We start from the raw sequence: 27,775 nt of genomic DNA, 5'->3' as shown, positions 1-27,775 counted from the left end.
GTGTTATGCTTGGGGTGGTTATGGCTGAGTAGGTAGAGTGAGTAATCCTCCAATCTGAAGGTTGGCAGTTTGATCTTGAGGCAATGTGTCCCGTGGGAACAACACTGAATCCTGGAAAGCTCCTGGCGGCTATAGCTGCCAGCATGTGAATGGATGTGATAGTATTAAATGCTGTAGATGCAAAATGTGAGTGTGAATGGCCTAATTGTAGTAGTTGTAGTAGTGTAAAGTAGTTTTTATAGAGTGTTTGTCAGGTTGTAAGAAAAACTTGAACTTAAGATAGTTGCCAAATATGTTTGTAAATACATTGATTTAAATTAATGACTTTGAGTATATGCATCTTTTGTTTACAGTTGCTGTTTTCACTTTTCGAATTTTAATCTAAAAAAGTAGTATTCTGCATTTGCTTTGTCTGTCAGAACTTTGTAAACATGTATCTTTATTGCTGCCATAAGAATAAAATGATTCTTCTTATTATTTCCTTGTTGTTTTTTGGGGGTGTATTTCTCAGAGGTGTAGTGTGGTCAAATGAAGAGAATATACTGCTATTTATACGTTTGCAGTAGGTATACAGCTGTGTATCACATTGACAACACCACTGGGATTTCCATGATCAAGTTTTGTTCGTTTTTGTGAGGCTTAACTGTGGCATGAAAGACAATAAAATCCTTAGGGTATCATCAAGTGTCAGACAAACATTACTGAAAACATGTCGAGGAAAGACACATCACAAAACTTGTTGCCAGGATTTTTTTTTTATGAGCTGTTTGTCAGTGCTGTGATGATCAGATCTCCTTTTCTTTTTGCTTTAGTCCCCTGAGGACATACATTGTTTTCGTGTTTGTAAATGTAGATATTGGATCTTTATGGTGTGGTTTTGTTCAGCAGTAAATAAAAGACCTTATAACTTCTTCAACATGTTTACACCTGGTTTGTGCACGCACATCCTTTTGTATAAAATGTGGCAAGAACCACTTTAGCATACAAGTTTGCCCCAGTAGGTCAGGTACACACCTTGATTAGGAAATGTTTTATTTAATTTTGGGAAATTAAGACTGATTTGCTACAGATGAATGCCTCATATTTGAATGAGTAATAAAGTATAAACAGTGTTGTGCTAGTTACACTAGTTACTTTTACTAGTTAAAGTAACTCAGTTTCTTAAACCAAAAAGTAATGCGTTACTGAGAAAGTAACTTTTTAGTTACTGTAAAATGTTTTACAGTAAAATAAAGGTCCCATTAAATAAAGTTCGATTGAGTTCCCCTATTGCTGTCATTTCAGTTCTGTACTGATGCTGAACAATACAAACTCAACTCAACTCAACTCAAGAGGCATGGTAAACAAAGACGGTTGCCCTAGCAACACGTATGTTTTGCATGCACACAAGTTCCATTTTATTATCACTATTATTATTATTATCATTATTATTATTATTGGTGTTGTTATTATTATTATTGTTATTACCTGTACACGGCACCATGCTGATGATCTGTCTGAAAGCAGGGTCGTCCACTGTAGAGATGGGTAGCATGTTTTCAACTACATATCTGAGGGGAAAAAAACAAGTGTTTTTATCTTTAACCATTGGACCATTTATCATTGGACTCTTGGAATGATAGCCTGATATTGCTAAAAGAGTCGCAAATAAACAATTAAACATACCGTGCTATTGTTTTCAAGTTGTGCCTGGTTATGGGTCGTCTTTCGAACTCCAACCGCTGCTGCTTGGGTGGAGTGGGTGTGTGCTCGCTGCTGTGACTCTCGGATGCTGCGTTAGCTACTTAGCTGCATGTCGCTTCTCCAGGTGCTTCAGCAGATTGCTGTTGTTCGCCGTAGAAAGTATTTTTGAACCGGGACACAGTCTACAAGTTACCGAAATGTTGTTTTCCCCTCTGCTCTCCAGCTAAAAATAATGTGAATACCTCCACGAGGAGAAACTTATCTTCCCCTTCTCGCTCGCCATCATGCCGTGCCCTGACCCGTCCAGTCCTCTTCATGGCGCGTGTTTGATGACGTGTGAGACGCTAGAGGGCGACAAGTGCTTTGTTTTTCAATTCAAATAACTTTATTGATCGCTAAAATGTTATGAGAACTGTGTGCCGTTGTAAAACCTCCCCATAGGAACGGAGTAACGCAGCGTTTGGTAACGGAAAAGGAATTACTGAATATAAAAAAGAACGTGTTACATTATTAGTTACTGAATAAAGTAACGGTGTTACATAACGGTGTTACTAATAACACGTTACTACCCAACACTGAGTATAAATCAGACAATTCGAGAATGGACTATTTCTTGCTGTGAGGTGTACTGGCGGAAGGCGAAAATTGAAACACAGGTGAGACAAACAAGATGCAGGTGAAACACGTTAGGGCGGTGGACAATCAGGGAAGACAGGATGGGGAACCAAAACTGGACAAGGTACACACAGGAGGGAAAAACGTCAAAATAAAACAGAAAACAAGGAACTGAAAACCAGACACAGAACTTAAAACCTAGGGTGAAGAAAACAGAAAGACAAAAAGACCAAACAGAATAATTGTTCTACAAATAGTAGCCTGGAATATCCAGGGGACGTGACACCAATTGCTATAATTTTGGGTCTGTATTCTATTGATGTAGAGACTTTTCTATTCTATTCTATTCTATTCTGGCTGCTGATGCCAGCTTCATATGTTCACATAGATGTGAGAGTTGGCAACATTACATTTTGCACTCAGCTTTTTTGCTGTTATAAATAATTGAAACACACATGACAGGGACATGATTGGCGGTGAATCTTGAAATTACACATTATTACAAATATCGATGATTCTTTGAAGAAGTGTGAAGGATCGCTCCTGTGCTTTTTTGATTCAGACATTTCAGACCAGCGGTCTTCACACATCACATCCGTCATTGTGCATCAAATGCTTCACAAATCTCGACAGAGACAGAGACAGAGACGACTTCTGCAACAGGTTGTAAAACTTAACGACTGCTGTGGAGGACATAAATGAGGTCCACCCTGAGTAAACAAGATGATTACAGTATTGCGGTAATTAAGGATTGAGCAAGTATCACTTTGCAGGTGGTAATACAGCTCCATGCAACCATGTTACAGTTTCGCAAGTATTGAGCTCTTACATAACACATTAATAATCACTGAAAACCACAGCAACTATCCGACTTTTTTTTCTTTTTTTTTTAATGACTGCATCATGTTTAACATGGTGCTGTTCTGAATCTTACTCTGAATTAAAAGAACATTATACACTAGGACGTGAAGTGGGCTTTGTGTTTGGGCTTTGTGTTTGATTAAGCTCAGCTTGTGTCTGAAAGCAATAAAAGTCCATCAGAATTAACAACAGGATGTGGATATTAGCGATACAAAAACATGGGCTAGTTGAGTAATAAAGTTGTGTACACGCCTATTTTGGTTCTGTCTCTGGAGGCGGACATGAGACCGACCACATCCGAGATGAAGTAACACACCTTCACGTTGTGAGACCACTGTGGACTCATCAAGGCTGTTTAAAAGCTAATGGAGTTTTCCACAGGGACCATATTGAAGGTAGAGTAACACAAGCTTGATATTTAGTCCATTATTAAGCTGTTTACTCTCCACAGGGACACGGCAGCAGCTCTGACTTTGAAGGGATTTGATTTGCTTTTCCAAGTGCAAGATGATTTTGCTCCTGATGATTTTCTTCTTGATAAATTACCATGTAGCTGTAAGTACGAACAAACAACCAGACAAACAAATCAATAGCACTTAAATTTTAATTTCTGGAACAAATGAGTGTGACTAATGCATGGTTTTCAGCTAATATGAAAGAGTATATATATATATGTGTGTGTGTATTTTTTAACGTTGTATTTTCCCAGGAATGTCACGATCGTAGCAGTGATTCAGACAGTGATGAGGATAGAACGAGTTCTAGTCAGTCCAGCAGTGAGTCTGACAGTTATGAGGTAAGAATTCATTTAATCCTTATATTTATCAACGACAGTGACATTGCAAAACTGTTCATTTCATTTTGTCTGGTTGCAGCGGTGGCATCACAATCCTTCCTGGATCGACTTGCCTTTCTGGCATCTGTTTCCTGGCCTGTTCCCACCGCCGCCACCTGCTCCGGTCCCTCCTCCACCACCACCACCCCCAAAACCAAAAACTACCACAACCACAACCACAACCACAACTACGAAGACCACCCCGACCACACTTGCTCCTACCACAGAGCCGAGAGGAGACAGGGGCTGACCTGTGCTGATATGAGAACAGAAAGGCTATACTCCATGGCGTAGAAAAATATATATGAATTTTGTATTTGATTTTGCCTTTCAGATAATCTATGATTTTTAAAGTGACAATTGATTGATTTTATTGACAGCACAAATGCATTTGTTGGCATATTTTTACTTTTCAGTATTGGTTCAGCAACCTTCACGTCTCTGCTTTCATGGTTATTACTCTTGATATAAATTTATATGCATAGTATCTTGTGTCTTAATCATCATCACAATATAAAATGTAAAGCATGTTGTATAAATGTATGTATAAAACATAGGCAAGACTTTAGTAACTATAATTCTTGTCACCTGGAGACAACTGGTGGAGCCAACACACACACATACACCGCTGGATCAAGTTAGCTTAAGAGAGGGATGAGGGTTAAGCCTATAATACCCAATTCTTAGACTGCATCTTTTTTTTATATATCATGACTCAGCATTTTTACCGCACTGCACTGCTGAAACCTTGACAGACAATACTGTATGTTACACTGCATTCACATTTATGTCCAATGTGTTATGTATGTGTTTTGCACTTCCCATTTTGAATGTAAGACTGTTTGTCCATGTTGTTGCTGCTGCTGTACCAAACATGAAAGAATGTATACATAGATCACATGTTCCAATATGCTCTGTATAAATACTGCACTAGAACATTTTGGTGGATTTTCATACTCTCCCAGCCTTATACCCTGGATAAAGTGTGAGCATCTGTCTGTCTGCAAACACCTGTAACCCTGGAGACAACACAAGCCAATAAAGTGTGGAATATTTTATTTTTCCTTCTCTTTGCCAGACATTTAAATATTTTGTTGACTTGTGAGTGAAAGAACATAATGTAAGCTATGATATAATAAGATAAGATAAGGGAAAACCCAGGATAAGAGCCAAAGAAAGTCTGCCTTGGACACATAAAAGTGAAAACATCATGGTATTTAATGAATTGACATCATGCAGGGAGAGGTAATTCTTTAAGAGCCATAATGTGGCTGCTCTTTGTCTTTGGTAATAACGTATTCATACCTGGTGGGAAGGGAAGGGGAATACTATGAAATGTATTTTAGATACATTTTAATCATCAAAATTTGACTCATATTCTCAATAAATAAATAAATGATCTACTGCTACTACATTGCTGTTGTTTTATATGCAAATTATATCAATTTAATACCTGCTGACAAAGGTCTGTGACTGAAACCTTGTGCTTTGTGCTTGTGTTTCCTTACATTTACTCATTTATTGCTTGTTCGTGTGTATTCGCTTTGACCATAATTACAACAGTGAGACAGACTCTTGACACACGAGCTGCACCCACAGATGATCTGAGTAACAGGAAACCCACACAGCCCGTGTTTGTTTACACATTTCTTCAGACATGACAGCATTATAATTGAAGAAAAACAGACAGTTTAGTGCATTCTGTGGTTTTCTCTAGTTTCTACCTCACTGCTTCATTCACAGGAAAAAATTAAGCTGAATTTGTCCATTTTCTCTGTCTTATGTGATTGGTTGTTTCACTCTGCGAGAAGAGCATAAGTCAGTGTCCCCTCTGCGGCTCTTTCATTCACTTCACTTTAAGTGCTCTAAGTAGACATTTCTAATCAGCTCGCATCGATTTTGCAGGATCTATTTAAAACTGTATTGATTTTGTTTTTTGTTGAGAAATGATTACCCTGATCCTATTGTCATGCTTTACCACAATAGTGTCTGCAGTGCCAGTAAGTGCAAGCCTTCTTTTAAAGACAGTACTTCAAATGGTCTTTGTTATTTATAGCTGCCATTATGTGAGAGCTACAGTGATTTTTATATTATGTTTTCAGGTCTATCCTAGTGTCCACCCTCCACAGCTGTCGCAAGGAGGAGTTCAGCATGTTCAGCCCGTTGAAGCGACACACACGAAACCTGAAGCCGAGACTGCAGCACCGCTATTAGAGCAACCCCAACCTGGGGCTCCACTGCAGCAGGGTCCCCTGGGTGGCCCCCAGCCAGTTCCTCCAATGCAACACTACACCTGGCCTCCACTAGGGGACAGTGTAATGATCATTCCTCTGCATATGAGCATGCACGGACCTCAACTCGCAAACCAGCCAGCACTCCCACAGCAGCCTATGGTAAGATGGAAATATGAAAGGAAACAGAAACATTCCTGATTCAAACTGCTGTGTAAGTGAAGTGTGCGATTGCAGATACTGCACTCGTAAGAGAACACAACTGGTGGAGAATATGACAGCAACCCTCTTTTCCAATGTATTACCTGTTGTTTTCCCATTTACAGCAATAATCATTTAGTTTCTTTTTCTATTTTAATAGATTTTCCCATCTTATGGATACTTCCCTCTGGTTTCACCATCATACAGGAACCAGCTGGTAATATAATGTAACATCAAGAAACAAACAACCTGAGACTCGTACAGAAGATGTGGTGTGCAGATGCAGACTTTGTACTTTGTCTGATTTACGACTCTGATCATGTTTTGTCTTGCATGTGATTTTTCTGCCACAGCTGTTATTGGCCTATTGGTATTTAGCTGACTGACGTTTAGTGTATAGGAGGCAGTTATAGTCTTTTCTCCATGCATTGACAAAAATTATAATTAAAATGCCATGCTTTTATTTTTTTTTCACCCCGCAGTCCTCTCCTTATGGATTCCCAAACATTCTTCAAGCACCTCTCCCACAGACTCCTGCAAATCAACCTCCAACAGTCAACAATCAGGTTGTGGCTGCAGAGACACCAATTAGAACTGCTCCTACAGGCAATGCACCTCAGCCAGTGCAGCAACAACAGGTGCTTATTGTGCTTCTACTACTACTGCCGCTAATAATAAATCGGAGAAAATATTAGTATGCAACAAAAGTTGGATTTTAATAAGTCTACGTTGTTCCCACAGACTCCCCAAATCGTCTACATGTTTCAACAACCCATGGTAAATGTAAAATATTCTCTCTATTCAAGGATATTAACATTACTAATGGTCTTTCCAGATTTATTTGACATGTGCTATCATTCTTCTCTATAGAACTCTGCACTTGGCGCTCTTAGTTCAGAGGAGCTCGAGGTACAGTAAGACAGCCAAGATTTTTCTTTTGTTTTTGACTCTCAGCTTGTTCAAACAATCTGCTCAGTGAACTCAGTGATCCTCTGGTTTAGCCAACAGTCCGCCCTCCCTTATCTCTGACCGTATTTTATATTTGCTCTCTTTTTTTTCTTTTTTCTTTAGATGGCAGCTAAAATGAACCAACTGGGTGTATACATGCCAACCATGCTCACAAACCTGCCCTCAGGAGCTGTTCAAACTCTAAACCAGGCTGCTGGACTCCCAAACCCAGAGCAGGCAGGTGTCGGGCCAACTGTGGGTGCATCTTCAGCCAGGGCGTCACAGTTGCTGAGGCTGGTCAACACTGGACTACAGCCAAACACTGCGAGCGTCCCTGCCAATTTGAAGAGAGGAGTGCAGGAGGTGGCCACTGATAAAGCACCTGCACAAGCCAAACTCCAGCCAACACAGAGAAACAGGAGGAATGCCTCTTAACAAGAATGGATAAAATGTTTTATTATGAAATTAACAACAAGGTTTCGTATCTGAATCCTGAGCATTTTAGCAGTCATTGATTTTTTTTCTGAATAAAAAGTATTAAATGCCAGTTTCTAAACTTGCGTGAACTCATGTTTGGTTCCTTGAATGTGACGCAACAACACTTACATTTCTTGTAAAGTTCATTTGTTAAACAAGCTGCACTTCAAGCAGAGCTACATTAGGCTTCACTTGGAGTCATGTTCTGGCCAGCTGATGTACATCTGTTACTTGATTTCAAGGTTTCTCAATCCTGGTCCTCTGCCCTGAATTTTTAACCCTTCACCTAAGGCTCAAAATGACTTGCAGAATCATTTTGAAAATCTGGCAGTTATTTACAATGTACTGCATGTTAAAATAACATATTAACAGTTTAAAATGAAGATAATCAAAAATGGAGATTGAAAATAATCAGATTTTAATTTTGAACAGTATAAAACACATTTATAATAACAATTTTTGTCTCAATTTGCAAAAAACAGGAAAAAATAATGGAAACTATTTACAGGCATTTTACCAACTCTCTCCTCTCTGGCGACAAAGGCGCTGATTCGCCAGCTTCCTGCAAAAGTGCTAGTGAAATTACCGCAATAACCACAAAGCTGGCTTTCGCGGGCAACTTCTCAGCTTTCAGAAACCGCTGGATTGTTTCCAATGCGTAATTACGGCAATGCAAAGTGCGCAATGTGTCATCTGCGACACACTCCATGTTAAAGGGTTAAGAAGTTTCCCTGCTCCGACACACCTGATTCAAATAAATAGGTCGTTATCAGTGCTTGTTGATGAGCTGACCATTAGAATCAGGTGTGTTGGAGCAGGGAAACATCTAAAACATACAGGGCAGTGGGTCTCCAGGACCAGGATTGAGAAATCCTGCTCTAGTTCTTCTGTGAGGGAATTAAGCTGTTCTGAAAGGACCACTGTGCAACATATAGAAACATCTTATGTCAAAATACATCTCATAATTCTGTTTCTACAAGTGTATAATTGGTCTAATGGGTTACCTTGATGGATGGTCGCGCTTTCATGAAATCTGCCATCTTGTGCTGCCATTTTTCAATAAATTACTATATAAATACTACTTTAAAGCATCAGTATCTATGAAACCTCTTCAGCTGATCGACACAAGGCCACCGTAGTTCCCTCACACGGTTGTGAAAGACAGGAATCAGCGTAAGAATCCTCTGTTTGTCGTAATGGGCTGTCTCACCATTAGATGTCCCTAATTCTTACAGGCTGGGCCTTTAAACTGTTTCATGCTCAGTGATGTTTATCAGCTACTTGCAAATGCAAGTGTGCTTTTCCTTCAAAGTCAGTTAGGTGAAAAGGTTTGTGTCATTAGGTTGATAAGATTTGCAGTGTCTGGAGATAATTACATGCTTTTAAAAAATGCCATAATATGGCACTGTTCCTTTTCGTTGCACTGATTGTATTCATAGTGAGACACACATAAACATGAAGACACATGTCCAAAAAAACAAATGCTGCACACTGTGTTTATCCTGGTTCTCACAAAACACAGGAGGTTATTAAGTCATTTTTTTTCTTTCCTGCCCAGTAACGCTTTAATTTAAGGGGAGTGGACATCATGGTCATCTAATCGCCGTACATTTTCTTCCCAGTTGATGGATTTTCGCCCAAGTGCAGTATTTAAGTGTCACCCACAGGCTCAGAAACCATGTCCAGTGATTTAATGAGGAAGTATTTTCAGCTTGTTCAATGACAGCTATTAAATATGAGTTTGATCTGAAACAAACAGGTCAAGTGTCATGAAGCATTGCTTATATGGAACTCCTATACGAGCATATTTGCCAAAGCTCAGCTAGAATACAGTATACCATCAAAGACATGGAAGAGATCTAGAATAGGATGTGATGTTTTTTCTGCAAATTTAATGTTTCAATATCCATTCACTGGATAGAGTTTGAATCATGTACTCTTGCACTATATAACCCCATTGACCTCTCTGAGTTTCAAAGATGTTGCACGGGATGTTTCCCAAAACACATTACCCAGTTTCAAGCCAAAAATCTGTTATGAAATTTCTCAGAAATATATTGCTGTCAGTTTTGTAACCATAAAATACTGATATCACTTGGCTTATCACCAGTGGCTGTCAAACGTTGGCTCATCCTTTCGTTTGACTGCAAATAAATAGGAGTAGGTCCCTCTCTTCTTATCCCACCTCTCCTCAACGATCCTTCACTGCTCGTGCTCTGTCGGAAAGTTAAGGTAATGCAGAGAAATATAACATTTATCTAAAGAAAGGATCTTTTTCATGTAGCATAACTAAAATAACCTATTTTTCCACAGTTGAAAATGAAATTCATCCTCCTCGCTGCCTCCATCCTGGGGATGGCTGTCTGTGCCCCAGTGAGGAAACTTCATCTATTTCTAAATATTTAAAACACAATGTTAAATCTCTAATGAATGAAAGGGTGAGGTCGTGTGACTCACTCAACTATGAGTTATACAAGGATTTGTCTGAATCATTTTCGCACTGACCTTCAAACCACTGAAGCTGCAGTAATTTGTCTCTTTTCAGCACAACGTGTTGCGGGACCAGATGTTCATGGAGTTCGACATCCAATATGTTCCAAATGTGGTACAGCAAGACACGTTGCTAATATCTGCTCAGCACGAACAGTGATGCATATAGCTTTGGGCTTTAGTTTGCTACCTTTTCTTGCATGTAAATATTGATTTGATTTATATGACTCTCACAGGATCAGGTGGTGCCGCCTGGGAACCCGCACAGATCTCTGGAAGTTGTAAGATCTGGACCTTTGCTACCTCATGCGCTTATTTACACATTGTTATCCAGTGAAGTCATTTAAAAACACTTCAAGTCAAATCATGTTGATTTGTGACGTAAATAAAAGAGTCAAGAGAGAATAATATGTAACTGTTGGCACTGTAGTTATAATGTAGTAACATTGCTATTATAATGAATGCATTCAGTGCAACTGCAGGAAATGTGTCTTCAGCAAAGATTTATTTTTGACACAATCTTGACTGTTTTCCTTTGCAGCTGCTGCCAGTTAATGCGCAGAGACAGCCTCTTACAGGACCGGTAAGTGACCCGGTAGCGTTGATATTCATTGAATGCTCTGTGCTTGCGTGAAGACTTGTGTCTCACCATCTGAAATCCAGACGGTATGAGACGCGTTAGCACTTTTGACCACATGTGTTCCCACTGACAGATCCGTGGCTTCATCAAGCAGGAGATCCCTGACGAAAACGGCAGAGGCAGCAGGGACGTGGTAAGTGTTTGTGGATTTTAACCTCTGCGGCAGAAAGCGTGTGAGATTTTAATAAACTAACAATCTCTTTCTTATTTGTATTTCTTAAGTTCTACCCCTTTGGTTTTGACGAGGGGACTCCTGCTGCAGTTGCCCCCGTCGCTCCCGTCGTTCTTGACGCTCCTGTAGCTCCAGCTGCTCCCATTGTCCCTATCGTTGCTGCTCGTGTTCCTGTAAGAACGACTATTGATTTGCATTTGGAGCCATTTAGATCATGTCAGCTGCTGATTTGAATTGGCTGGATTGATTTGAAAGTGCAATAATGAAGTTAGAGTAGAGGGTAACGGGTTCATTGCAGTGCAGGAGTTTTGCGTCAGAGAAGTGTCTCAACATGGTTTTCTGCTGAGTTGTTGAGAAACACTGATCATCGAGCAGATGTCTGTGGGGCTCTCCTCATTTCTGATTGGCTCATCACAAACCACCTGTCATTTTCAGGCCGCCAGACGCAGAAGTGATGATGATGACGAGCATGACGACGACTAGAAAGTCCGAGTCAGCAGGATGTGCAGGTTTGAGCACATACAAGCACACAACCACATACTTAGAAGGGCATCGAGTTTAGCTTGTTATGGCGTATTTCAGACTTTCAGGTTTTAGCAGGATGCTGTTTTTGTTTAACATGTATTCACTTATCTTTGCACTGTAGGTGGTGACCAACGCTTCAAGACTCAGTGACTCCTGTGAAAGATGACGAACCAACACTGCTCTTTCCCAATGAATAACAAAACTAATGGTTTAATGCTTGTGAAAAGAAAATGGTGCTGTGCCTTTTTTAGGCCAAAGTGGTGCTTTATAAACAGATGGTGCTGTGATTTTCTTCCATAAAATAAATGCCCCCTCCCCCCAAAAAAACCAACCCAAAAACAACATGCATCAAATATGCTGTCTCTGTGCTTTATAATAAAAAAAACAAACATATTCATTCTCTTCTGGTTCTTCATTTCATACTAATATTGTATATCTTTTCCATTTTCTTATCGTTCTTCATTTTTATGATTAGTTCATCTATAAATCACTCATTCTTCACACATTGATTTACGCATGGATAAATACAGCCAGTGACATCATTTCATCTGGCTAAAATATAAAGAGCATTTTACTGCTTTATTATCACATTCCTATAAATAATGGACAAACTGTGTCATCATAATGCAGTAATACAGCTGCAATAGCACTGTAGTGGTGGCAGAATGAGGGGCAGAGGGAAGGCAAGCTCTGTTCTAGACAGTGTAATCAACCAGACTGTGCAATTACACAGAAAGTGGATTTGACCACTGGTCATTTAGTAAAGCTGAAGACTAGACACCTGAACTGTACCTAGTCATTGGGCAACATCCCTCCAGTCCACTGTGATTGGCCCTGAGGTGAGCTGGCACTGTATAAAAGCCAAAGTAACTCTGTGGAGAATATGACTGGCATCACTTCCAACATTCAGCAAACTCTCCACTTCATTTATTTTCTTCTTCTTCTTTGTTTGTTGCGGAAGGTGAGTTCAACATAAATTCATAGATGCTTTTTTGAATAAGAAGAAACCGTGCGTCTGATTGCATTTCTGTGATAAGTAATGCTTCATTTTTATGTCTGAAGGACTCGTAATCTGCAAAAATGAAACTGGCCATCGTGCTCCTCTGTCTGGCAAGCAGTGTCTCGGCTGCACCAGTAAGTTTAAAAAATCCATAGGCTACAAAAGCTGCACATCATATGCACCCATGTTTTTAAAATTAATGTTATTATCATTTCAGGCAGAAGATTTCACCATATGTTAATTTTCCATTTGTGTTTCTGTCTTTGTTCTCAGTCAGCCTTTCATTACCTGACTCATTACACAGGATCCAGACAGCAGGTTCCACCCTCACAGGTGAACTGTTCAACTTCTGTGTCAGAAAATGAATAATGTGAGAAAATAATTACAGATATGAATCAGCGCAGCTGTTCTCTGACCATTTCGATTGATTTGTATCCACTCAGGTGAAGAATCCCTTCGCAGTTGGTCAGCCACTTCCACAGACTGGACTGCCGGGAGCTTACAGTGTGGAACTAGTACGACAGACTCACTCTCTCTTACTCTTGCAAGTGTTGTTTTTGGGATTAGGATTGATTAGGCTGCACAGTCCTTATCTAAATTTGTGTTCTTTGTTTTATCTTCCCTCAAAGATTTATCCCCACAGATTTCCTGGTGGTATAGGTGGAAATGCTGGCCAGGTAAGCAACCACAATATTTCAAGCACTACTCTTAACATGTGGAAGAATATCAGCTGTTTTCTGTATTCCCCTTACTTTTCTATCTTACTACAGGGCTTCCATGGATTCATCAAATACTCCATTCCCCAGCCACCTGGTAGACAAAGTGTAGAAGTTGTAAGTGTGGTTCTTTCATTTTCTTTCCAGTTTACAGATTATATTGGGATTAAAAACATTTATGAGATCGATGACATTGTTTTTTGTTTTTTTTCCCCCTAGTACTACCCGTATGATTTCTCTCAGCAAAGGGTAAACATTTAAAACTTGCAGATTTAACACAATAATGCGTAATGTAACTATAGAATGACTTGTATCATTATACCCTTTTGTTTCAGATAATAACCAACATCCCACCTATGACAAATGTACCTCAGGTAAAAATATAAGACATTTTCAACTCCTTTAAGGCTTTTCGTGCATTTTGTAATTTAATAATTGTCTTTTCTACAGGCCCTTCCATTTGATTTTCCACCTCAAAATATTCCCCAGCAAACCCTGAATGTGAGAGAGAAACGCTATTTCAATCAGATTTTGGGATATTCAGTATTTTGTGTGTGGTTCTCCTTTCATTTTCTATCTCTCTCTTTTTTTTTTAGATTCCATCTTTTGATGCCAATCCTCTACCATCTCAGGATCCCCTGCAGCCTCTCCAACAGGACCAGCCCACACAGACAAACCAAGTAATCATCAATCACTGACAAAATGACAACTAGTAAATGCAAAGATTTTTTACTAAACGTTTTTTTTTTAAATCTCATTTGCAGATGCCAACCAAGGTTTGAGCTGACAAAAAGTCAAATCCAGACAACCGCAATGGAACAAATCAAGACTGAACAGCATTTTGATATATTCTTAATGAAGTTAAAATAAAATAATATCATAAGACTTAAGGATTCTGTTGCAATGGTCAAATATAATATGAAGTGATCATCTGTGTATTTCTGAGAAACTATCTGCTTTACTTTGTAGTTGTCCTAACTTAACAATAACTTATTGTAGACCGCTAAAACCCCTCAGCAGCCACCTTCTGCCCACTGTCAACTACAGGTTTTGTTTTCGAAAGGCTGTGGAAATAGTGTTATTTCCACTGTAACGTAGGAATCATGGCTGCATTCATTTATCATTATAATGACCTTTCTTTAAATGTTGCTTTTTTTTCTTTTAAGAAATAAAGTCTACTTTTTCATGCAACTTTTTTGTTGTTTTTGCCGTTTATGAAATTATTTTGAGAATTGTAATTAAGGGGAAACCCTTAATGAAACGAATTGTCACACCGGGACAAGGACTTGGACCTAATTGCACGACTCAGGAGACAAAAGTGACGGCTAAAGCTTACAAACAAAATCACTCTTTCGAGGAAATCTAAGAAACAAAAAAACCCTCTTTCGAGGGAAAAACTACTAGAAGAAACAAGGGCTTGACAGAGTAGCAAACAAAAGAACAAAAACCTGACGAGGCAGTGGGATGGAGCGAATACTGAGACAAAGGCACTAATTCACAAGACAGGAGGAACTGGCAACAGGCGAAAGGAGACGCAGACCATATATATATACACACGGTCATGGGAAACAGGTGGAAACAATCAGGGCGGGGCAGACAATCAGACAACGCAAGGGGGAGGAGCAAGTTACCTGAAATGAGAGGAGAGAGAAAATTCAAAGTAAAACAGGAACCACAAGACAACAACTAAACACCACCAGCCTTCTTGGTCATAACAAAGAGAACTTGGGTTGTGACTGAAGGGTCACCAGTTCAAGTCCCTGCCAGGTCAAGCAAAGTACCCAATCCCCCAGTGCGCATGGTTAATCGGAAACTTTAAATTGACCATTTCTACTGTACTCAGATCATCCACTGTGACAAAGACAAAATATAAAATAAAAAATGATCTGTACCCTGCCTGGACCTAGCTGTATCTGTTGACTGCGTGGTGAAGGTCAGAGAAGTTCTCTCAGTTTTGATTCGTTTCTTTATTATATAGATTTGTTTCTTTATATAGTTTGTTTTGAATGAAGTCAAAGAAAAGTCCACAATGTTAAGAGTACAATGAATCTTCAACCTGCTTGGAAGAACTTCACCCTCTCACCCCATTTGTACTCAAAATCTTTGACCTTCTTTTATACGCAGACAAGAGGAAAGTTCTTGAGTGAAATAAAGCCTAGAATAAAAAATATAGATAGTGTATGTCTTTTATATTAAATGTGGCTTAGGACATCATAAATACAACACACTAATTGTACGTTATCACAGCAGTTGAGCTAATTGCCCGAGAGTGAAATATAACTGTTTAGTAAAAGAAAACTTTTTCTTTCTTTCCGATCCTCACTCCCCTGCGGACAAAAGCATATCACAACATGACTTAACACATCTCTTCAAAGACAATCGCACTCAGGCGCCATCCTCTCACGGTCTGGCTGTCTCCTCTTCAGAAGTTTTCTGCCCTGGAACTTTGTATCACATAAATTCAGAACTTCTATCAGCCACAGCTGAGCGTGTTGACAGCAGGTTTAAAAGCCCTAATTACCGTCTACATCACGGGGGCTGTGTGTGTGTGTGAGTGTTACCTGTAGAGTTTGGAGCCAGCATATCTCACCTGTTTAGTTGACTTTTGCAACTGGGAAACTTTACAGTTGAGGCAGAAGGTCTGAAGTGGCCTTCACTTTAGTCCCTGCATGGCCCACATTTAAGCATAATCAAAGAGCCATTTTAAATAAAATATTGTTCATGAAGCCAACAATGCGCAGAGACTAACCTCTAACCAAGCACAGAAGAGACAGTGGAAATTGTTATGATATAAACACTGATCCAATGAACTGAATTAGTTTGTTATAAGCAGTAGGGGCGGAAGGATTTGTTCATTTTATAGAAGGTGGTAAACACATCCCTGCTGTTACAGAAAATATTCAGTTTATGACCAAATTAAACTTCCCACTGCTCCTATTTTAAGGCACCAAACTGAGAAACAGTGTGTTATTACCCGAGATAACAACACTTAAAGTTTAGAAGGACAATTAAAGAAATTGTTATCTTAGTTAAACTCATTCGTTCAGCAAGTTTCCAGGCAAGAATACAGTTTTAGCTGATTACAGCCCTTCATTTACCTGAAACCACAAAAAGCAAACATCAGAAACCTACAATGTTCCAAAAATGATGAGCGACCACACCAGTGAAAGCAAACCAAAGAGGTACTTTCCATTAACGATGTGTGTGTTTTTTTCATTGCAGCGGTAATTGTAAATAGAGTTTGGGAAACTGCTATCAAATGGTTTGGTGCTGAAGAAAAAGCCCCAATGTAGTGCTGAACAGGATTACACAACTTAATGTCATTTATGTAATAAATGTTCTTTAAAGTCTGGTGTTAAGAAAGCCGTGACATCTAATGGTGAGAAGCTCGCCGCAGAACTACTGTGGCCTTACCATGCATGACAAAAAAGATGATATATATATACATATATATATGAATAGAATAAAATAAAATAAAATAATAAGAACACACACTGGCTGGTTTGTCCATTCAAGTGCTGTAGAAGCACAGTGCTGAGCTCCATACATCTGGGTCCTTATCTACAGCCAATGTGAAAGGCTCACTTTGAGGCTAAGAAAACATTTTGAGTACACACAATGGAGTAGTGGCTGGCACTGTTGCCTTGCAGCAAAAAGACCTGGGTTTGCATCCCGGTCCATGCATGGTGTTTGTATGTTCTCCCATGTGTTTGTGGGTTTTCTTCCAGTGCTCCAGTTTCTTTGTTTAGCAGCTGAAAATGTGATGGACTGGTGACCTGACCTGCCCTTTGCCCTGTGTCAGCTGGGATTGTCTGCAGTGACCCATGACCCTCGTGTGGTAGCCAATGAAAGAATGAATGGATGAATGAATGAACAATTATTGTACACTTATACAAACATGGGCCGTATCTAATCTAATTTATGCAAATAAACCACCCTCCTATGTTACAGACTGTACCTTTAACGCTGCAGTGGGCAGGATTGCTGGAAATATAGTTGAGTGTTGAGTAACATTCCCTCCTGTAAGTGAAAAATACACACACTTTGGGATCATGGGATTACTGCACTCTATAATGAGCTCCTCGCATCAGATGAGAAGAGACAGACGTTACATACGTGACTACAGTCTATTTCCCTATTTCCTGAAAATCTCTCTCTTTCTCTCTCCCGCTCTCTCCCTATATATATATATACATATATATATGATGCTAAATACATGCTATATGAGCATGTACTGATTACCCCACTGTAAATCATAGGCATACGATGTAGATGTCAGTGAAATGGGCAGCTCGCCAAATCATCATCCTGAATATCAGGTATAGTACATTTTGGATCAAAAACAAAAAGTAGTCAAAACACAAACTCACTCTAAATTCAGTCAGGTTGATGATCAGCTACAACCACATGTTTATATTAATAAAGGCCATCTTCTGAGCTGGACATACTATGTTGGTCTTTATTCATATAGCCTTAAGAGTAAGGGACAGTCTACAAAGTGCAACACAGAGAAAGAACAGACATAATAAGGGATATATTTGCACCAAATTTATGCTACACACCAAAAAGCTAAGAAAGAAGTTTCTGTCACACAGGTATAAATTCACTTTTGGTCTGGGGGTGGGAGTCTAAAAAAACACACATACTCCAAAGTGTTGTGTAAATGTTAAATCAAAAGTATAATTTGCCTGAAATAAATAATAATGTAGTGTTGCTTTGCTGTATTTGTTGTGTGACCTGTAAGACATTTCTTTCTTTATCATCATGGCTATTAGTACACGTGTTTTCAGTACCTGATACACTAAAGTCATATGTATCACACCTCTGAACTGCATTAACACAGAACAATTCTCTTTTTTTTACAAGTTTAAAAATCCCTTAATATTTTCAAGTCAATCTAAGTGGTGTAATGCTGACGTCAGCTTAATGCCATTCTGTTTCTATTTTTTTAAGTTTGGTTGTCGTGTAATAAAATAGAGGGGTATGTGTGCAGAGCGTACTCACACACCATGTAATTAACTATAAGAGGGGCCTTAACCCTACATGCCTCTCTCTTTTTTTTCCCCCAGTTTTGAAGTGTAAGGAGATTTCCTCGAACACATGGCTCTGCGTGTTTTACCAGACGTGATTGGCTGTCACAGCGTGTTCCACCTTATAAATGGCATCCATGTTATAGAGACCAAGTAGATTACTTTTACATCCCAAGGGAGACACTTTTTCGACCTCTGTCTGTAGCAGAAAAAAAGGTGACGTGATGGCTATTTCAATTTGCAAGAAAGTTATTGTTCTGCACGCATAGTTTTAGTTGTGTATTAAATTATCTTTCCAGCTTAAATTAATTTGAATTAAATTTTTTTTTTTTTAATTCAAATTAATTGAATCTCTTATTATTTTAAATTTACCTTTTCTTCAACAGGAAATTAAGTTAAAATCAAAAAGTTAATATGGGATATCATATGTTTTCTCTAGGAAGAGTCAAAATGAAGCTGCTGGTGTTCATTGCGTGCCTGCTGGTCACTGCTTTGGCTGCCCCTGTAAGTCTATTCAAGGATGTTTCTTTAACTTTGTAGAGTAATACCTTTTTTTAAAAAAAATAATGTATATGAAGTTCTGAACACAGTGCTGTTGTAAGTTAGGACATTGCATAAAGCTGTCCCTGTCCAATCTGCAGGTTCCAGATAGTGACAGTAATGAGGTAAGAAGGGCTTCTTTCTTCTTCTTTTTTTGTGTTTCTGTAAGGGTTCATACGCGTCTGTCTGCCACAGCATGTCACATCATGTTTTGTCATGTCATCAAATGTATAGTGTGATGGGTGTCTGACAGACGGAGGGTAATTGTCTCAACTGTAGAGCATGTCTGGAGATGTCTGGTATTTCTTTAGCAGGTTGCGGCGCATGCTAATGAGGCCCTCAGGTGGATGGAGATGTACAGGCTGTACCAGCAGCAGGTACTGGGACTGCACTCATTTTCAGCCAAAAGTTAAAGAAAAGAATAGAAAATAAAGGAAACGAAAAAGAAAAAAAAAGAAAGAAAAAACAAGATAGAAATTAATACACTTACTTTGGCATAATCATATTTTTTCAGGGAGTAGTTGGAAATCCCTTCCTCCCTGCTGCTGATGCTCCTGTAAGTTTATGCATGTTTGTTAAAGTTGGTCACTACCATCACATTAGCCTTAGCTATCTGCTATCACAGAACTCTGCCTCGATCATTGAAGCATGTACTGTATGTCACCTGTTGTTTATAGGCTGATCCAGCTGCAGCAGTGGTAAGCATGCGTGCATCACTACATTAGACTGCAGCCACTAGCTCAATGTCACTATTCATCGTGAGATAAATGTGTTTTATTTATGCAGGTGGAGGCAGCTCCAGCCGACGTTGCCCCTGCAGCTCCTGTGGCTGTTAGCGATGCATCAGAAGAGGAGCTAGAGGTGAGATTTACCGGCTTCAAACTGTATGTCAGTCAAAAAACAAACAAAAAAACAAACCAACTTGATTTCCGCTGAAAAAGACAAAACAAACATCTGTGGTGTACTCCTGTGCTGAATTTAATTTGGGGAACCACAAACATACAAGTTCATTACAAAGAGCTCTTCAAACTGCAGTGGTGCGAAAATAAATAAATAAAATAAAAAGATTTTAAAACGCATTTTCAACAAACTCATCTTTCCTTCATCAGACATTTTATTTGCTGTTAACATTACCAATGTCCCACTGTGTCACGATCAACTCTAACAGGAGAGAGCTGCCTCTCTGACAACAAAGCATGTGGTAAATATCCTTAGGCTGTCTCACAAGTGGAAAATGACTTTATCGTTTTCCTTTGAGGAAACAAACAGGCGTTTTCATGCTCTTTGCTTTGGTTTCTAAAGTGGCACTCCTTTGATTTTGAGCACTGAAAAAAATGGAAGTCAGTAGTGTAAAATAAAACCAGTATTTTAATCCGAATCAGCTACCTTTCACTAACTAGATTGACAATTACTTCAGTTTGGATGAACTTAATTAATTGAGGTTTTACATACTAAGTAAGTAAGTTTTCCACAATGTTGTTTGTGCATTTTATGATGGGATTGTTGAGTTCAATTAAAGCTTTATAGACTGTATAGCAAAAAAGGAAATTTGCAGGCTGTGTTGTGCTTTCCACATGTATAGTTATCTGTATTCATTGCTTGTCTGCACAGGAAGGGAACCCTGGCCCCAAAGCTGCGGCCCCTGCAGTCCCCCTGAACTCTGATGAGGTGGAGGAGGCCGAAGAGGTGGAGGCAGCTGAGGCTGAGCCAGCTGTGGTTGAAGTGGCACCAGAAGAGCCAGCAGCAGACCCTGCAGCTGCTGTCGAGCCAGTTGTGGTTGATGTCCCGGTAGATGCTGCTCCAGTCGATGCTGCTGCTCCAGTCGATGCCGCTGCTCCTGTTGATGCTGCTGCCGTTGATGCTGCTGCCGTGGATGCTGCTGCCGTGGATGCGCCTCCTGTTGATGTTGTTGCCGTTGATGTTGCCCCAGCCGCCCCAGAGGTGGCTGTTGATGCTGCCGCGGCCGATGTCCCTGCCGCCGTTGATGCTGCAGCTGAAGTCGTTGTGGCCGAAGTGGCAGCAGATCCCGTTGCACTGTAGTCACCTTCCCTTAATCACCCTCCTGAGTGCTCTTCGTTTAGCAGCTGAAAATATGGCAGTGGGTGCTGTAGGTGCACCAACGATGGATGGAAAAGTTGTGGCGTGATGAGAAGAAAGCAAAACATAATGTAAAATGTGAAAATGTCAAATGTCAAAACAAGTAAAGTGTTTTGTTTTTTTATCCAGAATTGAACATTTAAAGCTTTCTTTGTGATATTTTTTTCTGTTTTGATTAAAATACTTTTTGCAATACTGTATTAGAAATTCTCTTGTGACTGATTTGCCACTGACTTAGCCAGGTTGGTCCTACAGGCAAAGTAAATGAGATACAAAGACCACAGAAAATCCCAAGAACACTGAAACTGGAGCTGTTATAAGCCCTTAAATAGTTGTACTTATACTGGTGATTTTCCATCTCTCATATGTACTACATAATAGTATATACTGTATTTTCCATATAGAACTGTTCAGTATAATAATACATTTCACAATTATTTTAATGTGTGAAATTTGTAGCGACACCACACCATTCTACATGGAGAGCCATAGATCGACCATAATTGAGTGGCACCCAAGGAAGAAGGATCTTCCGTTACAATAATAAGGCAATCAACACTGACAGAAGGTCAGATTTAATCTCACTCTTGCAATTCGTATTGATATAAAAGGAGCCTGATCCAACTGATCCAACTCTTTAATACCTGCCACGGGCTAATAGGATCAGAGCTGGATATGGGAGAGTGCTGACTGAGCAGGATATACCTGTGTGTGTGTGTGTGTGTGTGCGTGTGTGCAGGTCTGCTGCTCTGTTCCACAAATGGTCAGGAAAATTAGAGCCTGCTGCAGATAAAGAAAAGGTGTGTCAACACAATAATGTTTTTCAGTGCTGTGGATCGTCACTGAATGTTAACGGAATGTATTCCTTCACTTCACTAAACCTCACCTCACCTCTCCTCTCCTCTCCTCTCCTCTCCTCTCCTCAGCCAACTCTAATCCACAAATCCTTATCAGGGTCACTGAGACTCGATAACAAACTTCGTCGGCCTCAATGCTTTTAGATGTCTGATAACATTTGAACAATAGTTTAAATAGCATTGACGATCAGTACAATTATTCCTCTGCTATTGTAATCGGCTGCTTTCCAGATACGGAAGGATCGAAGGAAAAATGGACTTAATGTTACATCAATAAGTGTAAAAGGTACGTTTATTTATTTCTGTTTTGTTAGACACCACTAAATAAATGAATTAATAAATGAGTGTTTTATTTTAAATACAGCTTCTCCTTTTGTTTTCTTTATCAAAGACATTTTGTTACAGTAAAAATGAGATGGTTGAAAAACTTTTGGAGGACGGGAACACAGTTCAGTTTCTGTCTTTATGTTACAATGTACATAATAAAAATAATAATGATAATAAACATCTAGGGTTGCATTTTATGATTTCACTCACCAGAGGCTTTTGCATTCAGGAGATAGCTATCCACATATATACAGTATATATTATTTAACCTTTCGTCAAGCACAAAGCTTTCAACTCAACACGGAGTCTCCACCTCTGTTTTATCTTTGCAGAGCGAGCTATGGAATCTGCTGCTATGTCCACTTCAACCAGCAATCCTCACCTCACTGCCTCAGGCAGCGGTGAGCACAGTGAGCACAAGCTGTGAGCAAACTAATTCAAACAGAAATCCATATGTGTGTTAACTGCATGTAACAACGTGAGATAATAGGCTAATTAACTGTATGCGTCACATGCTGTGTTTGTTCCAGAAGTGCACGTCCACCAAACCCTCATTTTCTCAATGTGAATAATAGTAACAGCAACGAAGAGTAAGTACAATTAAAGAGTCGCTATGCGATAACTGAAGCCCTATGTAGTTTCTCTTTGATGTTTCTTAAAAGTTTCTTCATTAAATGTGTAAATGAATCCTTTAGCAGAGAGAAAAGTAAAATAGAGGGGTGATTATGTGATAATGCAAATCTTTCCTACCTAATGCATAATTTTCACCAAAGCACTGATTTTCATGACAGAAAGGAGAAGGAGGGAAAGGAAAATGAAGAGAAGCAAACAAAAGACGAAGAAAAGGAAAAGGAAAAAGAAGAGAAGGAAAAAGAAAAGGAAAAGGAAAAGGAAAAAGAAGAGAAGGAAAAAGAAAAGGAAAAGGAAAAGGAAAAAGAAAAAGAAAAAGAAAAAGAAAAAGAAAAAGAGAAGGACAAGGACAAAGACAAGTCAGTGGAACTCCCTTAAGATAATGTTAATATAATTGTCTGCACACTTCTTTGCACACATTGACTGTCTTTTGCTTTTTTCTCAGGCCAAAGGAATTGTTCGTGATTAATCCTGCCGGGAGTTTGTACTACCACTGGCTGTTCATCATCACAGTACCAGTCATGTACAACTGGCTCATGATCATAGCCAGGTGACATTTAAAAATCAGGCTTCATCATGTGTCAACATGATTCATCGTCATTTTAACAGCAGACCTTTCTGCCCGTCTGAAGATGACGATGATGGGTTCTTTCATCAAAGTGGATGAATTCAAATGTGAATGTAGGCTGAATTAGTGAAACAGTGGCACAGCAAGATATACTGGAATGTGTCATTAAGCTTTTGTCAGGGTTGCTCTTCAAAGTGCTCTTTTCCTTCATTGTTATTTTCCTTTATTCATCTCGTAAAGTGAATGTGTTTTGAATAAGATTGTCTCCTGCTCGTGTGAACAGAGCCTGCTTCGAGGAGCTGCAGCATAACTACATCGTTTACTGGATGTTGTTGGACTACACCTCAGACCTGTTCTACCTGGCTGATATGCTCGTCAGAACCAGGACAGGTAAAGAGAAAAAAAACAAAGAGCCGGGAATACATCCCTCCCTCCACTCATTATCTGTGCACCCGATCCCAGTTGAGATCATATGAGATGGAAATTGCTTTCCTTTCACAAAATTCCCACTGCAGTGCAGAAGCACAAAGAGGGCGTAATGGTGCTGAAAAAGACACCTGAATCCAAATGGATTTTTGCACTTATAGCATGAGAGGACGGTGGATTCTATAACACACTGCTTGTGTTCACTGAATTTATTATTTTCACAGCGAGTGTGCACATAAAAAAAAGCCCTCAACTATTTTGCTGTGTGTATTGGCATATGATAATTGTATCAATTAAATAAGACTGTGTCCTTTAAGCATTTGAAATGTGTTGATTAAAACTGATTTACATAATTAGTGGACACATTTTCACAAACCATGAACGAATATAGCTTAATTACCACACAAGCAGCCAGTTGGATAATGAATAATTCATGTTTGAAGGCTGCTTATTTGGTGGTTATATGAGTACTTGAGTAGTGAATGTACACTTAAATTCCAAAGCCGGGCAGGTTCCTACTGGCTTGACTCATCTGTACCATTTTAATGAATCCTTCACCAAGGCAAGGAAGAGTCGTGTGAAGGGTTTGCACATTTATTTCCACTTGCCTTGACAATCTATTAATTTAACGGGAACATAATATAATGGTCAAAAATACCTTTTCACACCAAACCTAGTACAGCTTCTAACAGACAACCACAACAGAGATGATGCTAGATATTTTCCAGTACATGTCTCTCTATCCCTCATCAAAGTGTCCACAGTACCCTTCCTTTAAACATCCAAGGTTCCTTTCCTTGCAATCAAAGGCTTAAGGCCAGCAGTTAACTACAGTAAACTTATTTAAACTAAATAACTCAATACCGGCTCCTACACTTGTTATTTAATTCACATGTCTCTGGATCTTCTACTTCCACCAAACCTTGTTCATCATGGGTTTATAATTTTGCACTTCTTTAAATGCAGGTTACCTCGAGCAAGGTCTATTGGTGAAAGATGAGAAGCTGCTGTGGGATCGTTACATCACCTCCTTCCAGTTTCGTCTCGATGTTCTCTCCATGTTGCCCACTGACATCTTTTACTTTGTCCTCGGCCTCGACTACCCTGAGATACGCCTCAACAAGCTCCTGAGAATCAGCCGCATGATGGAGTTCTTCACGAGGACAGAGACGAAAACCAACTACCCCAACATCTTCCGCATCGCGAACTTGATCCTGTACATCCTCATCATCATTCACTGGAATGCCTGTTTCTATTTCTCCTTCTCCAAGTCTATTGGCTTCGGAGCTGATGACTGGGTTTACCCAGCTCTGGATGATCCAGAGGAGCCAGACTTTGGCAAGCCAATGAGAAAGTATTCGTTCAGCCTCTACTGGTCCACACTGACCTTGACTACCATTGGAGAAACCCCACCACCAGCCCTGGACTCAGAGTTTTTCTTCCATGTGGGCGACTTCTTAGTTGGAGTCTTGGTCTTTGCCACAATTGTAGGAAACATTGCCACCATGATATCGAACATGAATGCTGCCCAAGCCCAGTTTCAGTCCCGAATTGACAACATCAAGCAGTATATGCAGGTGGATGACTCTCTTCTTACCAGTTCAAAATGTGAAATAATAAATGCAATCATCTTTTAATCTTCTTGTTTTCTTTTTATAAATAGGTTCGAAAGGTCAGCAAGGAACTTGAGCTGCGAGTCATTGATTGGTTTGACTATCTGTGGAATAATGGTAAGGCACAGGACGAAAGAGAGGTGTTAAGGTATCTTCCAGACAAGCTAAAGGCTGAAATTGCTATCCAGGTCCACATGGACACCCTGAAGAAGGTTCGTATTTTTGCAGACTGTGAGGCAGGCCTGCTGATCCAGTTAGTGCTCAAGCTGCGGCCTCAAGTCTTCAGCCCAGCAGACTTCATCTGCAAGAAGGGCGACATCGGCCGCGAGATGTATATTATCAAAGATGGAAAACTCGCAGTTGTTGCCGACGACGGCGTCACACAGTTTGTTGTGCTGGGAAGTGGCAGCTATTTTGGTGAGATCAGTATCCTTAACATTAAAGGCAGTAAAGCAGGGAACAGGCGGACAGCCAACATCCGCAGCGTTGGATACTCAGAACTCTTCTGCCTGTCCAAGGATGACCTGATGGAGTCACTGACGGAGTATCCGGATGCTAAAGCCATACTCGAAGAGAAAGGCCGGGAGATCCTGATGAAAGACAACCTGATAGAGTTGGACCCTGCAAACATCATGCCTGAGACACAGGAACTGGAGGAGAAGGTCAACAAATTGTACGGCACAATGGAGCTGATGCAGACCAAGCTAAAGAAGATTCTGGGAAGCTACAAGAGCGCAGACAAGGCTCTGAAACACCGCATCGCTGATCTGGAGCATCTGACAGGAGAGGAGGTGGAAGAGGATGAGGACGAGGAGGAAGAGGTGAAAAAGGAAGAGAAGCCCGATGGAGAGAAAACAGTGGAAGAGGGGGAGGGAGATGGGCAGAAAAAGGAGGGCGAGGAGGAGAAGAAGGAAGAGGCAACAGATGAGGAAGGAAAATAAGAGGAAACCACAGAGGAAGAGAAAAAATGAAGCTTGTGAAAAAGCATACTTTTATATGTAGAGTCATATTTCCCATATATAAATATTATTTACTGATCGAAATATTTGCTCACATCTTGAAGTTCATGTATATATATAATGAAAATGTAATTTGTGAGTATTGCCAATGGCAATAGTGTCATTCAACTTAAATAAAGTGGCATTTGCTTTCCTACTGAATGTGAGATTCATGTCTACATCTGCTCACATCACTGCAGTAAGCAATAACAGCCACACAGGGATAGTAAAAGATTTACATCTAATCACATGGCATGCAGTAGCTCTGCAGCATTCATGTCACGCAGCACACACTCTGAAAAGCTACTGAGATTAATAAATGACTGATAATAAGGCTGGACAAAGAAATCAAACAAATCCCTTTTCAGTTATGTTATTAAGTTAATGAATCATTTAGAAATGGATAAAAATGGTAAAAAAACAACAACACAAAACTGATTGTTTTTAATCCAATGGACAAACAAGAACTGATTTTTTTCTCTCACTGACATGGATGACGTGTGTGAACACAACTGAACACCCACAGCCAGTCTGACTCACTTCTGTGAGGATATGGCAATTTCTCATCTTTTGTGTTGGTTTTCTCACCGATGACTGAGTTCCATTCACAAGCGCTAATACATTTATCAAGGAAGTGATGAGAAAAGCAGCAGATTTGTCATAGCGCGTGAATACGTCGCAGAGAGTTGGTGATTTACTGCGATTGTGGAGGAGCACTCCACTCACCACCTTCAGTTTTCTTAATTAAAACTCACACTGTGGTACATTCTGAGAGCATAATCATGTGTCTGTGTTAATTAATTGAAAGAATTACAATATGTGTATTGCAGATGGTAGAAATGATACAAAACCTCAGGAATTCAGGATGCTCAGAAGATCACAGAATATTTGCCAATTTCTGCTTGATAAATCAAGTTATTTCCGAAATTGCTGTGATGCTCGACTGCAACAGATTGTTACTTTGCATACTCCCTGTGGCACTTTTGATTTTATTTAATATTAGTAATTATCTTTATTTTTTTACGCAAATGGAAAAAAAGAAGAAGATGAAATCAAACTCATGGCTCTGTACCAACTTACCAAAAATATAATCTGCTTTTTGAGTAAACAGTGATTAGTATTGAAGTATTTCATTGACTTTTGGAGGCGATTTAAACTCCATTTCACAGTTTTGATCATATTCTACAATAAAGGTATTATTAATACAACATTAATATACAATGTCAGTATGTAGAGGCCGCTTCTGTTTGTCCAATATCGCCCAGTCATCACCAGCCTTGATGATTTAAATGTTT

The 27,775-nt window shown here is 39.6% G+C and overlaps 6 protein-coding genes across 8 annotated transcripts; all 6 read left to right on the top strand.

Moving 5' to 3' along the window:
* Nucleotides 1-3,535: 3,535 nt before the first annotated feature.
* Nucleotides 3,536-5,038, top strand: LOC122771578 (rho GTPase-activating protein gacII-like). Its single transcript, XM_044029225.1, has 3 exons — nucleotides 3,536-3,714; nucleotides 3,869-3,955; nucleotides 4,035-5,038. Exons 1-3 carry the CDS (start codon nucleotides 3,667-3,669, stop codon nucleotides 4,242-4,244), a joined length of 345 nt encoding a protein of 114 aa, XP_043885160.1. The 5' UTR covers nucleotides 3,536-3,666; the 3' UTR covers nucleotides 4,245-5,038.
* Nucleotides 5,039-5,854: 816 nt separating this feature from the next.
* On the top strand, nucleotides 5,855-7,921 carry LOC122771478 (serine/threonine-protein kinase WNK1-like). The gene is made up of 7 exons (XM_044029071.1): nucleotides 5,855-5,994; nucleotides 6,097-6,387; nucleotides 6,587-6,643; nucleotides 6,909-7,064; nucleotides 7,168-7,203; nucleotides 7,297-7,335; nucleotides 7,498-7,921. Exons 1-7 carry the CDS (start codon nucleotides 5,941-5,943, stop codon nucleotides 7,807-7,809), a joined length of 945 nt encoding a protein of 314 aa, XP_043885006.1. The 5' UTR covers nucleotides 5,855-5,940; the 3' UTR covers nucleotides 7,810-7,921.
* Nucleotides 7,922-9,999: 2,078 nt separating this feature from the next.
* Nucleotides 10,000-12,071, top strand: scpp7 (secretory calcium-binding phosphoprotein 7). The gene is made up of 9 exons (XM_044029004.1): nucleotides 10,000-10,083; nucleotides 10,165-10,224; nucleotides 10,397-10,456; nucleotides 10,578-10,622; nucleotides 10,883-10,924; nucleotides 11,055-11,114; nucleotides 11,204-11,326; nucleotides 11,589-11,662; nucleotides 11,800-12,071. Exons 2-8 carry the CDS (start codon nucleotides 10,171-10,173, stop codon nucleotides 11,634-11,636), a joined length of 432 nt encoding a protein of 143 aa, XP_043884939.1. The 5' UTR covers nucleotides 10,000-10,083; nucleotides 10,165-10,170; the 3' UTR covers nucleotides 11,637-11,662; nucleotides 11,800-12,071.
* Nucleotides 12,072-12,514: 443 nt separating this feature from the next.
* scpp5 (secretory calcium-binding phosphoprotein 5) lies at nucleotides 12,515-14,585 on the top strand. Its single transcript, XM_044027267.1, has 11 exons — nucleotides 12,515-12,639; nucleotides 12,741-12,812; nucleotides 12,952-13,011; nucleotides 13,122-13,193; nucleotides 13,308-13,355; nucleotides 13,449-13,511; nucleotides 13,614-13,643; nucleotides 13,730-13,768; nucleotides 13,845-13,895; nucleotides 13,991-14,074; nucleotides 14,159-14,585. The coding sequence occupies exons 2-11, from the start codon at nucleotides 12,759-12,761 to the stop codon at nucleotides 14,174-14,176; spliced, it is 519 nt and encodes a 172-aa protein (XP_043883202.1). The 5' UTR covers nucleotides 12,515-12,639; nucleotides 12,741-12,758; the 3' UTR covers nucleotides 14,177-14,585.
* Nucleotides 14,586-18,523: 3,938 nt separating this feature from the next.
* On the top strand, nucleotides 18,524-21,261 carry enam (enamelin). Of its 3 annotated transcripts, XM_044027264.1 has the most exons (8): nucleotides 18,524-18,639; nucleotides 18,862-18,928; nucleotides 19,066-19,089; nucleotides 19,276-19,341; nucleotides 19,479-19,520; nucleotides 19,642-19,662; nucleotides 19,751-19,825; nucleotides 20,576-21,261. In XM_044027264.1, the coding sequence occupies exons 2-8, from the start codon at nucleotides 18,875-18,877 to the stop codon at nucleotides 21,002-21,004; spliced, it is 711 nt and encodes a 236-aa protein (XP_043883199.1). In that variant the 5' UTR covers nucleotides 18,524-18,639; nucleotides 18,862-18,874; the 3' UTR covers nucleotides 21,005-21,261. The 3 variants fall into 3 exon arrangements, with proteins under 3 accessions (XP_043883199.1, XP_043883201.1, XP_043883200.1); XM_044027265.1 differs by lacking the exons at nucleotides 19,276-19,341; nucleotides 19,479-19,520 and having other exon boundaries at nucleotides 18,527-18,640; nucleotides 18,864-18,928; XM_044027266.1 differs by lacking the exons at nucleotides 19,276-19,341; nucleotides 19,479-19,520; nucleotides 19,642-19,662 and having other exon boundaries at nucleotides 18,526-18,640; nucleotides 18,864-18,928.
* Nucleotides 21,262-21,769: 508 nt separating this feature from the next.
* Nucleotides 21,770-26,637, top strand: cnga1a (cyclic nucleotide gated channel subunit alpha 1a). The gene is given in 8 exon segments (XM_044027263.1): nucleotides 21,770-22,204; nucleotides 22,578-22,668; nucleotides 22,776-22,835; nucleotides 23,037-23,234; nucleotides 23,321-23,425; nucleotides 23,727-23,833; nucleotides 24,836-25,446; nucleotides 25,533-26,637. Coding segments are annotated over 7 exon segments (2,085 nt in total). The 5' UTR covers nucleotides 21,770-22,204; nucleotides 22,578-22,585; the 3' UTR covers nucleotides 26,454-26,637.
* Nucleotides 26,638-27,775: the final 1,138 nt, after the last annotated feature.

The sequence above is a fragment of the Solea senegalensis genome, linkage group LG6, assembly GCF_019176455.1.
Source record: "Solea senegalensis isolate Sse05_10M linkage group LG6, IFAPA_SoseM_1, whole genome shotgun sequence".
Classification (NCBI taxonomy): Eukaryota; Metazoa; Chordata; class Actinopteri; order Pleuronectiformes; family Soleidae; genus Solea; species Solea senegalensis.
This window is presented reverse-complemented; position numbering and strand designations above follow the sequence as displayed.

Excerpts from the sequence above, each read along its gene's own strand:
- LOC122771578 (XM_044029225.1), top strand. The coding sequence starts at position 3,667 with ATGATTTTGCTCCTGATGATTTTCTTCTTGATAAATTACCATGTAGCT. Across the intron at positions 3,715-3,868 it reads TGATAAATTACCATGTAGCT|GAATGTCACGATCGTAGCAG; the intron begins GTAAGTACGAAC and ends GTATTTTCCCAG. Across the intron at positions 3,956-4,034 it reads GTGAGTCTGACAGTTATGAG|CGGTGGCATCACAATCCTTC; the intron begins GTAAGAATTCAT and ends GTCTGGTTGCAG.
- LOC122771478 (XM_044029071.1), top strand. The coding sequence starts at position 5,941 with ATGATTACCCTGATCCTATTGTCATGCTTTACCACAATAGTGTCTGCA. Across the intron at positions 5,995-6,096 it reads CAATAGTGTCTGCAGTGCCA|GTCTATCCTAGTGTCCACCC; the intron begins GTAAGTGCAAGC and ends TTATGTTTTCAG. Across the intron at positions 7,065-7,167 it reads AGCCAGTGCAGCAACAACAG|ACTCCCCAAATCGTCTACAT; the intron begins GTGCTTATTGTG and ends TTGTTCCCACAG.
- scpp7 (XM_044029004.1), top strand. The coding sequence starts at position 10,171 with ATGAAATTCATCCTCCTCGCTGCCTCCATCCTGGGGATGGCTGTCTGT. Across the intron at positions 10,225-10,396 it reads GGATGGCTGTCTGTGCCCCA|CACAACGTGTTGCGGGACCA; the intron begins GTGAGGAAACTT and ends GTCTCTTTTCAG. Across the intron at positions 11,327-11,588 it reads TCGTTGCTGCTCGTGTTCCT|GCCGCCAGACGCAGAAGTGA; the intron begins GTAAGAACGACT and ends TGTCATTTTCAG.
- scpp5 (XM_044027267.1), top strand. The coding sequence starts at position 12,759 with ATGAAACTGGCCATCGTGCTCCTCTGTCTGGCAAGCAGTGTCTCGGCT. Across the intron at positions 13,012-13,121 it reads AGCAGGTTCCACCCTCACAG|GTGAAGAATCCCTTCGCAGT; the intron begins GTGAACTGTTCA and ends GTATCCACTCAG. Across the intron at positions 13,896-13,990 it reads TTCCCCAGCAAACCCTGAAT|ATTCCATCTTTTGATGCCAA; the intron begins GTGAGAGAGAAA and ends TTTTTTTTTTAG.
- enam (XM_044027264.1), top strand. The coding sequence starts at position 18,875 with ATGAAGCTGCTGGTGTTCATTGCGTGCCTGCTGGTCACTGCTTTGGCT. Across the intron at positions 19,342-19,478 it reads ACAGGCTGTACCAGCAGCAG|GGAGTAGTTGGAAATCCCTT; the intron begins GTACTGGGACTG and ends ATATTTTTTCAG. Across the intron at positions 19,521-19,641 it reads TCCCTGCTGCTGATGCTCCT|GCTGATCCAGCTGCAGCAGT; the intron begins GTAAGTTTATGC and ends TGTTGTTTATAG.